This window comes from Tetrahymena thermophila, assembly GCF_000189635.1.
Source record: "Tetrahymena thermophila SB210 genomic scaffold scf_8254564, whole genome shotgun sequence".
Taxonomy (NCBI): Eukaryota; Ciliophora; class Oligohymenophorea; order Hymenostomatida; family Tetrahymenidae; genus Tetrahymena; species Tetrahymena thermophila.
In genome coordinates, this window is record NW_002476335.1 from 267,999 (window position 1) to 283,503 (window position 15,505).

General features: G+C 24.2%; 4 protein-coding genes across 4 annotated transcripts; all 4 read right to left on the minus strand. All coding sequences in view use genetic code 6, as the record gives it.

Annotated features, from left to right (window-relative positions):
• Positions 1-242: 242 nt before the first annotated feature.
• On the minus strand, positions 243-1,122 carry TTHERM_00218490 (phosducin-like protein; the record flags this gene model as incomplete). Its single annotated transcript, XM_001020521.3, has 2 exons — positions 243-629; positions 757-1,122. 2 exons carry the CDS (start codon positions 1,120-1,122, stop codon positions 243-245), a joined length of 753 nt encoding a protein of 250 aa, XP_001020521.1.
• A 722-nt stretch (positions 1,123-1,844) lies between these two features.
• Positions 1,845-7,493, minus strand: TTHERM_00218500 (response regulator receiver domain protein). Its single transcript, XM_001020522.2, has 2 exons — positions 5,238-7,493; positions 1,845-4,435 (listed from the first exon to the last, which is right to left on the minus strand). The coding sequence occupies exons 1-2, from the start codon at positions 7,390-7,392 to the stop codon at positions 2,169-2,171; spliced, it is 4,422 nt and encodes a 1,473-aa protein (XP_001020522.2). The 5' UTR covers positions 7,393-7,493; the 3' UTR covers positions 1,845-2,168.
• A 1,613-nt stretch (positions 7,494-9,106) lies between these two features.
• TTHERM_000218509 (EF hand protein) lies at positions 9,107-10,969 on the minus strand (the record flags this gene model as incomplete). The annotated part of the gene is made up of 1 exon (XM_012798728.1): positions 9,107-10,969. Exon 1 carries the CDS (start codon positions 10,919-10,921, stop codon positions 9,107-9,109), a length of 1,815 nt encoding a protein of 604 aa, XP_012654182.1. The 5' UTR covers positions 10,922-10,969.
• Positions 10,970-11,378: 409 nt separating this feature from the next.
• Positions 11,379-15,446, minus strand: TTHERM_00218510 (EF hand protein; the record flags this gene model as incomplete). The annotated part of the gene is made up of 6 exons (XM_001020523.2): positions 11,379-11,930; positions 11,982-12,590; positions 12,646-13,513; positions 13,573-14,132; positions 14,192-14,609; positions 14,686-15,446. The coding sequence occupies 6 exons, from the start codon at positions 15,444-15,446 to the stop codon at positions 11,379-11,381; spliced, it is 3,768 nt and encodes a 1,255-aa protein (XP_001020523.2).
• Positions 15,447-15,505: the final 59 nt, after the last annotated feature.

The window sequence follows — 15,505 nt, forward strand, 5'->3', positions numbered from 1 at the left end:
TTAATTAAGACAATTTTAATTAGACAATTGATTAATTTATTATTGCTAACTGAATTAATGAATGCTATTAATTTATAAAATTAGTATTTTTGCTACAGAAAATTATATATAGAAAAAAGGATATTTTTTATAAAATTTTTGTAGATATCAAAATTAAGATCATTAAAATTTACAATTTGATATAGTTATTACACATTAGAAATTAAGTTAAATAAATATATACATAATTGATTTAAAATATTTCAAAACTTTAACTTTTTTATATCGCTATTACTATATTCTCTATCATCGATCTTATCCATATAACCTGTACCGTTACCTCTTTTAAAGGGGTTGTTAAGGATATCTCTATATTCTTCTACTTCTTAATCTTATTGAACAAATTTTTCATTATAAATAATAGAGTGTTGATGTAAAAATCTTTCAATAGTTTCTTTTGTAACTCTTCCCAAAAATTTATCTATGCTATGGAAGGTTTAGACCATCTTTCCAGCTTTGTATATAATAAAACATGGACAGTTACTTTCAGGGAAATTTTCAACACACTTTGTTGCTACGATTTTAATGAATTTAACCAGAGGATACTCAGCTGCTAATCTTGTAAAGTATTAGTTAACTAAAAGGCAGTACTATTTATTTTAAATTAAAAGTAAAATTTAGATTATATGTTCACATACATAATAAAAAATTAACAAATTTGTTGAAAGAAAATAAAATAAATTTATTTTTTAAATTCTGTATTTTATTTATTTTTACCTCATTTGAGTCATTGTATAAATGTAAAACAACCCAACTCTCTGCAGGAGCATTTGTTACTTATTCTACATACTGATCTTTTGAAATTTCGTAAACTGATCCAAAATGAGGTTTCTTAGCTACTTCTTACAATTCTTCCATTCTCTTCCTTTGATATTCTTTCATAAAATCGTCATCTTCGAACTCATCTAAGAGATCACTTAGATTATCCTCATCTCCATCTCTTTTCATCTATTTACCTACTTCTAAAAGCTTTTCTTGAGCTTGCTAGTTCAATTCTGATTGCTTGGGGACTACAGGTAACTATTCAAAATTACCAAGCTTTCTTTGGATGTCATCCCATTCAGTTGTAACACCGTTAGCCATTTTTTCTATATTACTATTTTTTTATAAGTTTTTAATCTTAAATTTTTAATTAATTTTTTTAATAAATAAATGATTAATTATACTATCTCTGTCCGCAATTTTTAACAAGAAATAATACATGCAAAACTATTATTTTTCTAATTTTCTTAAATTATAAATTTTACTTAAAAATATATAAATTTACCTTAAAATTTCATTGATTTATGGAAAAATAGTTAAAAATATTCATTAATTTTTACTTTTATTCACAAAACTATGCCTCCAAAGATCTACATTAATTATTAATTATTTAAATTATCTTTTTAATTATATTTTAAGATAAATATCTTTTCGCTTTATCAAAAAAATATAAACAAACATATTCATTTGCCATCAAAAAATGAGAAGGCATATTAGTAATTATAATCAGAAAAAAAATTTAATAAATATATGAGTTAATAGTTTATAAAAATAGATAATAAATTTAATGCAACAATATTATTTATAGATCTAACTAACTGAATGACAAACAAATAAATAAAAAAATATAAAATTAAAAATATTCATTGAGCTTGGCATATTTAATTTTATTAAAAAATAAAATAATTTCTAAAATATAATTGTTCTAATTCAGTTGAAAGTTGAAGAAATTACATTCAAAGCAAATAGATTAATCTCTTATAATCAGAAAAAACTAAAAAATATTACATTTAAATTGTTTTTAATAGAAAAAAATTCTATTTAGTGCATTTACATTAACTAAATAACTGACTGATTAACAAATAAATAAATAGAAATATATAAATTAACAATATTCACTGTTTTTAAATATTTTATTTTATTAAGAAATAAATTAACTTCAAAAATTTAATTGTTCTAATTTAGTGAAAAAATAATGTACAAAGCGAGAGGGTGCTCATTTATTTTAGTATTTAAAGTAATTAATGTTGGTTAGTTGGTTTGTTTAATATTTTTTTTAAAATCTGTTTGTAATTTAGCATAATTAATATATGATTATTATTCTGTTTAATATATATTTTTTTCTTATCAAATTTATTATAATTTATTCAAAAATTGTGCTTTAATTCGTTATAAAGCGTAGCCAGAGTCATAGGTTTGCAGATATGAGCGTCTGCTCCTATTTTTAGGGCTTTTTACTTGTCTAAAGAGTCTCCAAAAGCTGTCACGATAAAAATTTTTGTTGGCTCTATTATATTGTTACGTAGCATTTCTTTTATTCTGGCAGTTGCTTCTAGACCATCCATCACAGGCATATTTACATCCATTAGTATAAGATCGAAGTGCTCTTTCTGTACTTTTTCAACAGCTTCTTTTCCGTCATGTGCTTCATAAGTTTTCAAGAAATTAAATTTTTTCAGCAAAGTTTAGAGACAGAGTATATTAAAGGGGTTGTCATCAACTATTAAAATTTTTTAAATCTTATTCTCAATCAGATTTTAAATGTTTGTTACTAAATCCTAATATGTTGTATTAACATAAGGTTAAATTGCTTGATCCGAAGGTATTTTTAAATTGAGCTAAGAAACTATTTTTTATTTTTAAATTTGATGAGGCTTGCTTATTGTTTCTTAACAATTATTCAAACAAGGGATGCTCACAGATATTTTTTCATCATTTGCTTTATTACCATGCTGATGAGAAATATTTGTGATGTTTGTTGCAGGACTTTAGGTAATTTAATTATTTAAGTGGTTATTTAATAAATTATCATTTTATTCACACTTATCATTAAAAGGGGAAGCGTCTATATATTTTAAAGTTGGAGTCGTTAATTATTACAAAATCTTATTATTAGAGTGACATTCATTTACCTATTCATTTGATTGATATTTTTGAGGAGTAGAGCGCAAGTTTTAGAAATTTAAATGCCTAATAATTAATTTTTCTTAATCTTCTTAAATCTAATCTTCTTCTCTCTACACATTCTAAGATTAGCTCCTAGTAAGGCTATTAGAGAAATGAAAACAACTAAAATCATCTTTAACTTTTTTTTCTTAGCAATAAACTTTAATCTATTACTTATTCTCACTCATTTGCTTCTCTCTCAATTCAAAATCTTTATCATCCTCATTGTTTTCAATAGAGGAATCAGAATGAGAAGAAACATATATCTGTGATATTAAGTTTATTGATGGTTATTATGGCTTTTAAAAATTGGTATTAAGTAGCGGTTTTTAATTTGGTTTTTATATATTTACAAATTAATTTTGATATTATAAGTTATTAACATTATTGTTGTTGTTGTTAAATTATATTTTATTTTTATTGTTTGTACTACTTAAATTAATACAATTAAAAGATTTTTAGTTTAAGTTGTTTTAGGATGAATTTGGACACACAAATATACTCTCTTACATATTGAGCTAGGGCAGATACTCTTCTTAGTATAACGAATGTGTTCTGCTATTAAATTTATTTTATTAAACTGTGTTTTGATTGGTATTTTCAGTCAAGTGATTTAAAGTTTTAGCATGTTTCTATAATGCTGCAACATCCTATGGATATGTTAGCGACTTATGATTATGAACCTAATTTTCTCTATTTTTATCTTGAAATATACTAACAATTCTTTTATTCTGAGAAGATCTTCTTGACTGTTATAAATCCTATTAGCTATGATATTATTTACTTAAGGTATCAATATCTTATTTAATTTCAGATATTCGATGGTTATCATGAAAACTAGATTTCCCATAAAATTACTATTAGTTATTTCCATAAAGATAGTGGCTTTAATCCATTACTATGCTATCTCTTTAGCCAGCTAAGCTGAATAAGCTAGGAGATCCAAAATGAGGAGGAAGCTTTGCATTATGAATGCTTTCAGGAGTGTAGAATATTTTTTCTTGCTTAAAATTTAAAAAACTTTGTTAATTATGTCCAATAGAATACTCTTAACTACTATACTAATCGTCTAATTATTTTTATGGGGGATTCTATGTGTTTAAATGAGGGATATATTTTTTATTTAATTAAGGATGTATGGCATTTTCTTTATTATCCTAGATTTCGTGTTCTATAGCCTACTTTAAGTGATCGCTAGCCATAATATAAAGACTATTTTTCTTCTACATTTTTGGATTATTTTATTCTTCGCTATGGTCAGCTGTAACTAAATTTTACTTCTGATTTTACAATTCATTATTATTATTTTCTGTAATTTATCTATTTTAAATTTTATTTTAGGGGTGATCGCTTCTTATAAAGAATATTACTGTTGTCCCCTTATTTTCTTCTGAAACCACTGTTAAATTATTTTCTGAACTCATTTTATCTAAGAGATGTTTGCACATGATAAAACCAAGTCCAACACCTTAATAATAATAACAATAAAATATAATTAAAACTAGAAATTATAAGATAAATTTAAAATTTAAAAACTTCCAAAATTCAAGGTATGGAAAATTTTTTCCTTCAATGGATTAATTCTACAAAGGAAAAAAAATATCAAATTTTACAAAAAATCTTAAAAAATATTGAATTTTTAGCTTTTAACATAGTAACTTTTTGCATTTAGTTTCTTAAAATAGATAACTAAGACTAAAATTATGGTCTCAATTATTAATTTATTTCGCATTTGCCATAAATTAATAAAAATAAACTAGTGAATTTTCGACTCATATAATAAAATTCTTTGTAAAATCATTGATTTTGATGTATTTGATTCATAGTTATCAAGTGTATCTATTTTATTATATTTTTCTCTGTAAACGCATAAATTTTTCATAAGGAGATTTTTTAAACCTTCATTACTTTTAGTTTTTTAAGCAAAGTATTTTAAATTACTCCAAAAGATCTTGAGCAAAAAAAATAAGTGGGCTGCAAATGTTAAAATAGTAAATATTTTCAAGATATTATAGCTAATTTGGGAGATTTTGATAATACTACTTAGTAAATCAAAGAAATATCACAAATAAAATTTATCATGACTAGTAAATAAATTTTTTATAATAACTCTTCCTTGTTTACATTTTTCGAAAATTTTTAACACTTTGAATATATTAATTTTTAATTGATTATTTTATTTACTCTCTAAAAAATACATGAGTTGTACGATTACATTAAAATAATTTACTTTAAATTATGGGAAAAAAATAAATTTTATGATTTTTTACCATGTTGATAGGACTTGTGAGGTTGCATGAATAGGTTTCCTAGTCTCTCTATTTGTTGCTTAGACATTCCTTATCCTGTATCTTCAATCGTGAATTTAAAAGCATTTTTATATTTAGATACTTTAAGCTTTACGTATCCTTTTTGAGTAAATTTTATTGAATTTGTAAGGAATTAAAGAAGAACTTGGATCAGCCTATTTTTATCTGTAAATATCTAAGCGTCCATCGTGTAGTCCTTGATATTAAACTAAAGCTTTTTGATGTCAAATTGTAACTTCATTATTGCATATATTTCATCTAAAATACTGCTCATGTTATATTCTTTCATTTCTAATTTAAGCTAATCTTTGAGGAACCTTGAGTAATCGAGAATGTCATTTATCATGTTAAGTAAAATGAAACTATTTTAATAAATATGTTCAAGAATTTCCAAATTTTCGGACTACTTCAAATTCATTTATAATGTTTGACAAGATAGCAAAATTCCATTGAGTGGAGTTTTAAGATTATGAGTTATAGAATCAATCACTTTATCTTTGAATTTATCTATTTCTCTCATTCTCAACATTTGCTCTTTTTTGCTTATATCTGTCATCATAACAATAAAGGAACTCTTTTTTTTCCACATACACTTAATTATTTTTAAATCAAAAGTCTTATTCTTTTTATTTTTGTGACAATATTTTATGTTACAATAAATGTCTCCATTATTGTAGTTACTGTTGCTACATTTCAAAAATTCAAAGTCTTAAAATATCTAATTAAATTAAATGTTCCCAAATTGCCTAAATTAATTGAAAGATTCGAAATCATAATTTTAGTTTTATTCATCATCATCATCATCCTCTTCATCATCTTCTTGTTATTCATTCACATTATTGATTTAGCACTGCTCTTGTTAGTAAAGAGGATATAAATCATACTATAGTTTTTCTAATAAGTTTTTAGGCACAAATTTTTATGATGTGGTAGATTCGCTTTCATCGCAGCTCATTTCAGAAGAGCTCACTTCATTACATTTAATTTTTGTTACTGTATTCATAAAATGAGGATCAGTAGTTTACTTACTTTCTGGAGAATCTAGCTTTTAAAAATTGTATGATTAGCTTTAATGCTAAACTGCAGAAGGAAAAAACATGTTCTCAGCAATATCAATTAAATCATTTTTTTAAGTTAAATTAAAAATCTGCAAGATATTTTTGTTACAAAACATGACCTCAAGATCTTCTTTTCTAATTAATTTATAACTACTACTTTCTTGCTATTAGCTGTCTTTTGCATAGTTTAGTATTGCATCTGATTTGCATTTGTCACTTAAAGCATGAGATTGTTATATTGTATTTCTTAATTTGGTATCTTTATTACTATTGAAATTGGTTGAGTTGAATTACTTAATTGTAGATGGATTCTATTACTTCAGAGCATTCTCTTTTTCAGGCTATTATTTATCTTGTGAAGATTTTTTTATTTATTTTGAGTAACTGACTACAAATATTTGCAGTGGTAAAAATTAATCTATAAGATACTGCCAGCCTCTTGAGTTTTCATATTTAATTGTTTATTTCCAAAAATTTTTCTTATTTAAAAATTCAGAATTATAATAAAGTAAGGTAGCAAATCCCAATCCTATTTGTAAAATCATAATCCAAAAATTAGGCTCAATAAGTCTAAAAACAATATATTCTGTATGAAATATAAGGTGAAATATTTTCATAATCCAGCTATCAAATATGCAAATAGTGATAAGTTAATTTAATTGGAAGAATAAGAGAAAATATAGCTGTACTTTGCTTAAAATTTAACTGTTATCTATAGAAAATCTCCTCATTAAAACTTCTCTGTATACAATAGTATAAGCTATTTCAATCAAAATTACCATTATTCGTTTTAGTACATAAATTTTATAGTTTTATTTAACTTTGATAGTTGCAACCAAAATTGCTAGCCATACAAAGAAATAAGGAAGTATTTTAAATATTAAGTTATATTATTCATCTAATTCAAAAATACAATAGGAAACTATACCAATAGAAAATATTATCTTAAAACTAGATATTATTTTAAGCTATTCCTCGAGGAATGCTTCTTTCTATTTATTATACTAACCTCCTACAAACTAGTCTTTAAAGCTGAGAAACAGCTTAGATCGAAACATCCAAATTTAAAATTGCTTTGGATTTTATCTAAAATGTATAATTTTGTGTTATCTTTCTTGATTTTACTTAGTTTGGTGTTTTTCTTATGTTTAAATAAATATAATTTTTCTTTTTATATTAATTGAGTTTTTTAATTTATTTAAAAAAAAAATCATCGCCTTTCAAATCTTTTTAATTTTCTACAAAATAAACTATCATTATACTTAGTAAGGCCTACTAATTAATTTTGTAATAAATTAATTAATAATTCATTTACTTTTTGATAATGATTTGAAATTTAGATCTGCTTATACAATCAAAAACAAATTAAAATCTTTTGCTATTTTAAGTTTTTATCATCTGTCTAAACAAGTACTATCAATTTCTGCTTATTAAATTGTAGTTCTTTAAATTTTTTTACTTTTATTTAAAGAGTAAGAGTTCCTTCGCAATTAAATCAATTTCTTTAAAACTAAAATATCAAAAAAAATACATCAATAATTAAATATAAATAATGTCAGGGAAATCAAAAAATAAACTAGATTGATACCATTTTAAATTAACTAAAAAACTTATTTTTCCTTCAGAGAAGTTATGTTAAGAAAGCCTTTTTTTTCATAATGCATGATTAATCTTGATCAGTTATTTGGAAAATCGTTATTTCAAGCTTTTGTTTAAAAATAATTTAAATGTAATCTTTTATTTTCAAGTCTATTTAAAAATTAAAATGTATGCATTTTCTGTGTCTTTAAAGATTCAAAAAATACCATTAAATAAAAATTATCTATACATTTCAATAACTTATTTGCTTACTGGTTACAAAAATTTATCTCATAGAATTTCCACGAGATTATTTTTAAATTGGTTTTTGGGCTTAATTGAATTTTAAAATTAGTTTTTTATACATTTTATACCATTCAAGCAAAGTAAAGTTTTTATTTATTCTTTTTGAGAAAACCAAACTTGAAAATTAATCTTTAAAAAGATGAAAATAAAAACATGTATTTTTGTAAATTAATATTGAAAAAATTGATTGTCATAGATGAATTCTCGAATGGTTTAAATGACCGATTTACATTTTTATTATATATTTTTTTATTTTTAAAAAATATGTGAAATAAAAGCAATTGCTGTTATTTTATTTTGATAAAAAGTAATTGCTTAATATTGTTTGATAAAAAAAATTAATTATAATAAAACTATTTATTTTTTTGTAAATTGCTATTTAAATGGTTGTATTTTTTCATTTTATATTATATGATTTATTTAGAAGAAATCGTTTATCACTCGCTTTACAATTAGTAAAAATTAATTTGTATTGCTAGAATAAAATAAAAAATTTAAACAAAAACAATTTTATCCAAAAATTATTAAAAGTTCTACATGATTATTCAAAATTATCTTTGAAAATCTTTACTCTAAACATAAAAAATATTACATTATTTAAAATTAATAAATAAAAATTTTTGTTTTAATGTTAATAATTGCAAATTATATAAAATTAATTGATTGTTCTACCAACATTTGTAACATAAAGTATACTGACATTAATAATTAATTTTATTAAAGGAAATCTAATTAATTTAATTAAATTTAATTAATAATTTGATTTAAGGATTCTCATTAATCTCATTTTCATATTTTAGTAGTACTTGAAATCTTTACATTAACTAATTGATTGTTCTATTTATTTTACAATATTTATCACATGTTCTTATCTTACATTTTTTAATTTCATATCTTAGTAGTGCACGGAGCTTTTGGCTTAACTAACTAAATATTAGGATCATAATAGCCAGGACCAAGCTTAGGGATTTATATTCCTTCAAATTTATCAGTAATTCTAGGTGATTTGTTTAGTAAATCTTTGCCTTTATTATAAGTTTGTTTTTATTTTTGAATATCTTAAACTATCTCATAGCACCCAGGGCCTAATTTATCAGATCCATCCAAATTATGTTTATTATCAAATGATTGATTTTTAACCCTGAATCTATTGGTTTATGATTTAAATACATAGCTGCTCTGTTAAGGTTATTTATTTTAACTTTGATTAATATTTTTCACTTCCATATGAGAAATATCGTCTATCTCTACTATTCTTGTATAATTTGTTGTATTTTGATCATTAAAACTCATATTATTAGATTATTATTTAGTTTTTTCATAGTTATTTTTTCTATTATTTTAAATTATTTAAAGTGAAGTATCATTAAAGCTTAGGTTATTTGATTAATTTTTCAGTAAAACTGCTTCGCTATTACTCTGCATGTAAAGGGTTTTTACCCTCTTTCTTTTTTTTGTTTTATTATTATCGTTTATTGTGTATGAACCAGGACCAGGATTTACATCACTTCCAGGTCTTTAATCAGTAAACCTTCTTGAACCACTACCAAAAACAGAATTAAACTTTAAGTTAGACTACTTCAGCTTGTATAAATCATACTTTTCTATATTTCCTATATCCTATATTAACTTAAGATTATAATCTCCTGGTCCAGGTATATTATTTTTAATGGCTTCGTAATCGCTTATTGCTCTCTTTTCCCTTCCAAATTTAATAGCATTTGATTGTTAAATCCCCCCTGCTTAGCTAATATCAACTAAATTATATTAACCAGGACCTAATTTATTTTTAAAAATTCCATTCTCCTCAAATCTCTATGAACTCGAATCAAAACATTAGTATTCAGAAGGTTTATATTGAACTTTAAATGAAGTGTGGAGATTCTAATTATAATATTTTCCTGGAGGAGGACCTTAATCATCTTTTGCAAGTTGTCTTTCACGAATCATAAGCAATTCTAAATTATATTCTCCTATCTACTTTTTTTTAGGATCTCTACTAACAAGGCTTGTAAGTTCAGCTTTATATCTTTAACCTTTAATTTATCTGATTCTCTGATCGGAAGCTGGTCTTTCTTACTAACTGACTAAATGTTCTTAAATTGTATTTTAATCTTTAGGTACTAAACCAACCAAGTTCTATTAAACAATAGATTCTATCTAGCTTTATTAAGACGCATTTAAGTTAATCTTTTATTTTTAATCTAATTTCTCCAAAGAACCCTACTAATTTACTTATTTTGGAATGACAGCCTTTTAAGCACGAGGCTTTACAAAATTGTAATTTGGATTATATTATCCTGGACCAACATTTTCATTTTCTTTTTAATTTTTCATAACAATCAACAACCCGTCTCCTATTTCCTGGTATCCTTCTTTTACATTTTTAGAAGGAATAGATGGAACGGCATTTATTCTGATTTATGGCTAATCATTCACTTTTTAGCTTGCTTTTTTATTATCTTATCTGTCCTAATTATACTTTTCAAAGTCGCTTTAAGTGACTTTATAACTTCCAGGACCAATTTTGGATTAATCAGGTTCTAATGAAGAATTAAATCTTTCCTTTTTTCCAAAAGTTGTTAAATTATGAGAATTTTGCTACTATCTAACTTATTCTTGATCTTAGCTTATATAGTAGCCTGGTCCAGGAAAGTATTAACTTACTTCAAAAGTTGTTCTTGGTTTTTATGAAAACTTCATAAAATTATAGTTTTGAGTGATGTATAAATTTTTAATTAATAAATTGTTGGCTATTAAAAATTTATCGAAAAGTGTATTAACCAAAACAAACAATGTTTTACCTATGAAATTAGTTAGTGTTAAAGAAAAAAATACTTATTTTGAGTGATATTTTATCAAAATCTAAATATGTTAATATAATAACCGATTTTTTATTTTTTACATTTTTAAATTAGCTTTGAATCCATCCTTTCTTCAAAAATTTTAAAATATAAAACAAAACAAGTATTAATAGTACTATGAATTTTAAATAAATCTATTTTATTTTTTAAAATAAGTCTTTGCTAATGAATAGAAAAAGTAAAATTAATACAAAAAAGTATAAGAAATAAGTTTATTAATTGATAAAATGTGAACAAAATTTAATTATTCTACATTAATTTAATATCATAAATTTAATCATAATAAAAAGAGAGAATCATTTTTTCTTAGATTAACTTAAAGGTTGAAGCTTTTTAGGGCCTTTAGATTCTTTTATTTAAATATTATAAAACTTTAAACTTCTATAGTCATCTTTATCGTAATTAGCTAAAGCTGCTGCTAAACGGTGTGCAGCATCTACTTCTTCTTTACTTAATCTTATTTCTGATTAGTTACTGCCAAATAGGAATTTACTTTACAACTCTTTTTTATACAGATTATCCCATACTTTCTTTTATTTTTTATTTTGATCTCCTGAAATAGCAGCTAATGTTTTTGTTTCAATTCCGGGCTGTTAATGAGATCTATTTGATGAGGGTTCAGTTTGTTAATTTTATACTTATTACTATTAATTTTGTAATTTAAGTTTATTATTTTGTAATGAGGCTATCCTAGGAAGAGTTGCCTACGAGTTAGTAACTTAATTTAATCCTTCTTATATCCTATTATCAGCTTTAACTTTGTGCTGGTCTTAATTTTCTTATTTAAAATTAATTTCATCCTTTAAAATAGGTTTATGATCTACTCCAAATTTTTAAGCATTTAAATCCTAAATTAAAAATAAATTATAGATTAAAATATTAATTAATCAAATACTTACTGAATTTTAATATGGATTGACTTTGAATCTCCTGTTGTTAATACCTTATTTTTCTGTTTTTTCCCTTAATTCATGTTCTTATTTCTAAATATCAATATTTAATTGTTTAATCGAATCTTCAAAGGATTCAAAGTATTTAATGTAATTTATGTGCAGCTTCCAGTCACTATTGCTTCGGTCTGTTTTTAGTTTGGTTTTATCGATTTTATCCATGAAATAAAATGGATTGAACTCTTCATCATAAGTTTTATTTGGATTAAAATTGGCAAATAAGTCGTCACCTTAACCTTACACTCCTTCATTCTTATTTTATTACGGCTATTGGGCAGCTTCTTACTCTTAAGTACTGCTCTCTTGAGTATTCAATTTTTTATCTGTTAATGATAATGATTTTATAGCTGTTTAGGAACCTTTTTATTCATTTTTTACTAATAACTTAGCATTTTTTAAAGATGATTTTCTTTTTAAATCAATTCTTTCTTCTAAATTTGTATCATAGATTTCTTCTGTTCCACTTCTTTTGAAAGCTATAGGTCTAGGTTCTTGCTTATCATAATTTTGTTAAAGCTAATCGATCAAGTTTCCTGTCTTACTATCCCATAATTTAACCTTATAATTTAAAAAATAACATTAAAAAATTGAATTAAAAATTAAATTTTTTTACTTTTTTATCGTAAGCTGTGGTAATTAACAGATTTTCTTCTTGAATGTACTCTAATGATTTAATCATTTCATAATGAGCTCTTTAACTCCAGACTTCTTAATATTCAACTCCATCAAAATTAGGTGGAATTAAAAAAGATTTTGCTCCATTATTAGATTTATCCTTATGGTTATTATATGATTTTTCTAAAATAGTTAATATTTAAGATATATCAAAACATTTAATAAATCCTTTATCATCTGAAAGAAACAAGCATTTTGTTTAATCACAATATATGCAGTTAGAGATGCTTAAATTTTGTTATACTTAATCATCCTACTTTCTTTTGCCTTAACCCATATTATTTAGTATAGAACCTTTTGCCGAACCTATATTTATCTATTATGTTTATTGCTATTATAATTGCTATTCACCTTCTTTTTGAATTTTTTGTTATTCTAAAAGCTTTTACTCACTATCTTCATTTTTAAAGTAAAATACTTTCTAAAATTTAAATAGAAGAGGAGGAAGAGCAATGAAATTTATTTTTCCATTTGTGGTTGTTGTAATTATGTATGGTAAATTTTTAATTAAATTTAGAGAAGTTATTTCCTCATATTGAGTAAGTTCTGAAAAAGATCCATTCTATTTTCCTGTATCACTCTCATAAAATGATGTTATACCTGTGTTTGTGGCAACTATAATCATTTTAGTAATAGGATCAAAACCTAAAGAAGTGATCATAACATCTTTAAGTTCTAAAGTTCTAATTAATTCATTTTCTCCAAAATCATTATCTAGAGTCATGTTAATTTTGTTATCCATAGCTGCACTAATAAACATAGTAATAGCATCTGCATGTATTATTTATATAATTTCAGCTGAATGCCTTAATTGTTATAAAAATTTATTTATTTTTTATAAGCAAAATATGTAAATTTATATTACTTAGGAAGAGCTTTGATCATAGCACCATTATAAGTGTTGTAAATTCCAATTTAGCCCATAGAATCACCTATAAGCATACGCTTTTTGAGAGAATCCAAAGTAAAGCAAGTAATTTCACCTTGTGTTACATCTGAAAATATTTTTTTAATATCACCTGTTAAAGCATTCCACAATTTTATTTTATTTCCAGCTGGTGTGTAAAATGCTAACTATGAAGGAACAAAAGCACAACAAATAGCAACATAATCATCGACGTAATTAGGATTATAATTTTTATCATATTCATATAATTATACTGATCTACCACAGAATGCAAGCTTTAAAGGCTTTGGAATGTATGTAAAACATTAGGGATTAAATTTATGTTTTTCATCTGAAGTCTCTACAGAAAAGCACTAAACATTGCTAAATTTTTTAATATCTGTAACTCTTACATTTCCATCCGAATCTAAAGTAATTACTTAACTTGTTCCTTCAATTACTTTAACTCCTAATAGAGGACTAGAATGACCAGATATTTTATAAATTAAATTATCTATGTAAGGATTCCAAACACAAACCTATTTATCACAAAATAAATTAACAAAAGCTAAAATTTTATGAATTTTGTAATATTTACTTCATGATCAAAACCAGCACTAAATAGTAAAATAAGAGCTTCATTAAATGAAAGGGAAGTAATACCTCTAGTGTGTTCTTTATAAACTCTTTTCTTCTTGTTGTTGATTGTGTCCCACAAAATCAACAGTCCATCTAAAGCACCTGAGGCTAAAAATTATAACTTTGGCATAGTAATCATATCCATAATGACTTCAGTATGAGCTCCTTCTCTTTCTAGTTCTTTCTCTGTGTCTGTCTTGAAGTACCAAATCACAATATTGCCATTTTTTTATCCACAATATAATATTTCATTCAATGAATCCCATGCCAAGCAATATATTTCATTTTTGAATTCATGCTCTATTAATTCTTCTTCGTTATCAGGCTATGATGCTAAGACCCATCCATTACTTGAATGCTTCCAACCCCTTACATATCTAAGAAAAATATTATTAATAAAGTTCTCTCCAAAAAGCTATTTAATTATTATTTGATTATAATTTTTTTTTTTACTTATCATTACTAGAAGTTAGGAGAACTTAATACTTTTTGTCTGGAATATATAGTATATCTAATATCATAGTTTTTAAATCAATAAAATTCTTCTTTGTTTCTACATGGATAAGTCCTTCCTCATCTTTTTTTACAGTAGAGCTTGTAACAAACAAAGATTTTGGAACAACTTTCAGAGTTTTATTGTTCATCACTCCTGTTTCTGGGTTCATAAATAAAATTTCTGCACTACCTTCTTCATAAAGAGCAAGTCTATCGATATGAGGAATGTACAATATTTTAGTTACCAAATTATTAAATTTATGAGTTAAATGCTTGGTTTAAGCCTATAGTGGCTTTACTTAAGACTTTGTGTATGTTTTGATTTCATCAACTTTTGTTTTAATATTATTTAAAACGGTTGCTTTTTCAATTACATAATTAGTAAACTCATCCCATTCTAAAATCCCATTTCCATTTAAGTCTATTTCTTCAAATAGGTTTGTTAAACACCTAACCAATTTTGTCTCTCTATTTGGTATATCAACTTACCAAGATAGTAAATGTTCTTTAACTACAAGAATAAACTCGCTTAATTTCATTTGCATATCTCTAATACCAAATTCATTTTTTAAAACATTAATCGTAAATGGATCAAAGTTTAATGTTAAATCTGCTAGAAGATGTTCATCATTTTATCTAATATTTTTATAAGTTGTACGAGGTGAATAAATTGGGATTGTATGATCTAATTTATTTAATTTTTTGCTTAATATACTCATCTTAATTGTTTTTAACTAAATTATGTATGTACCTATAAGCTAACAATTCCTATTAAATT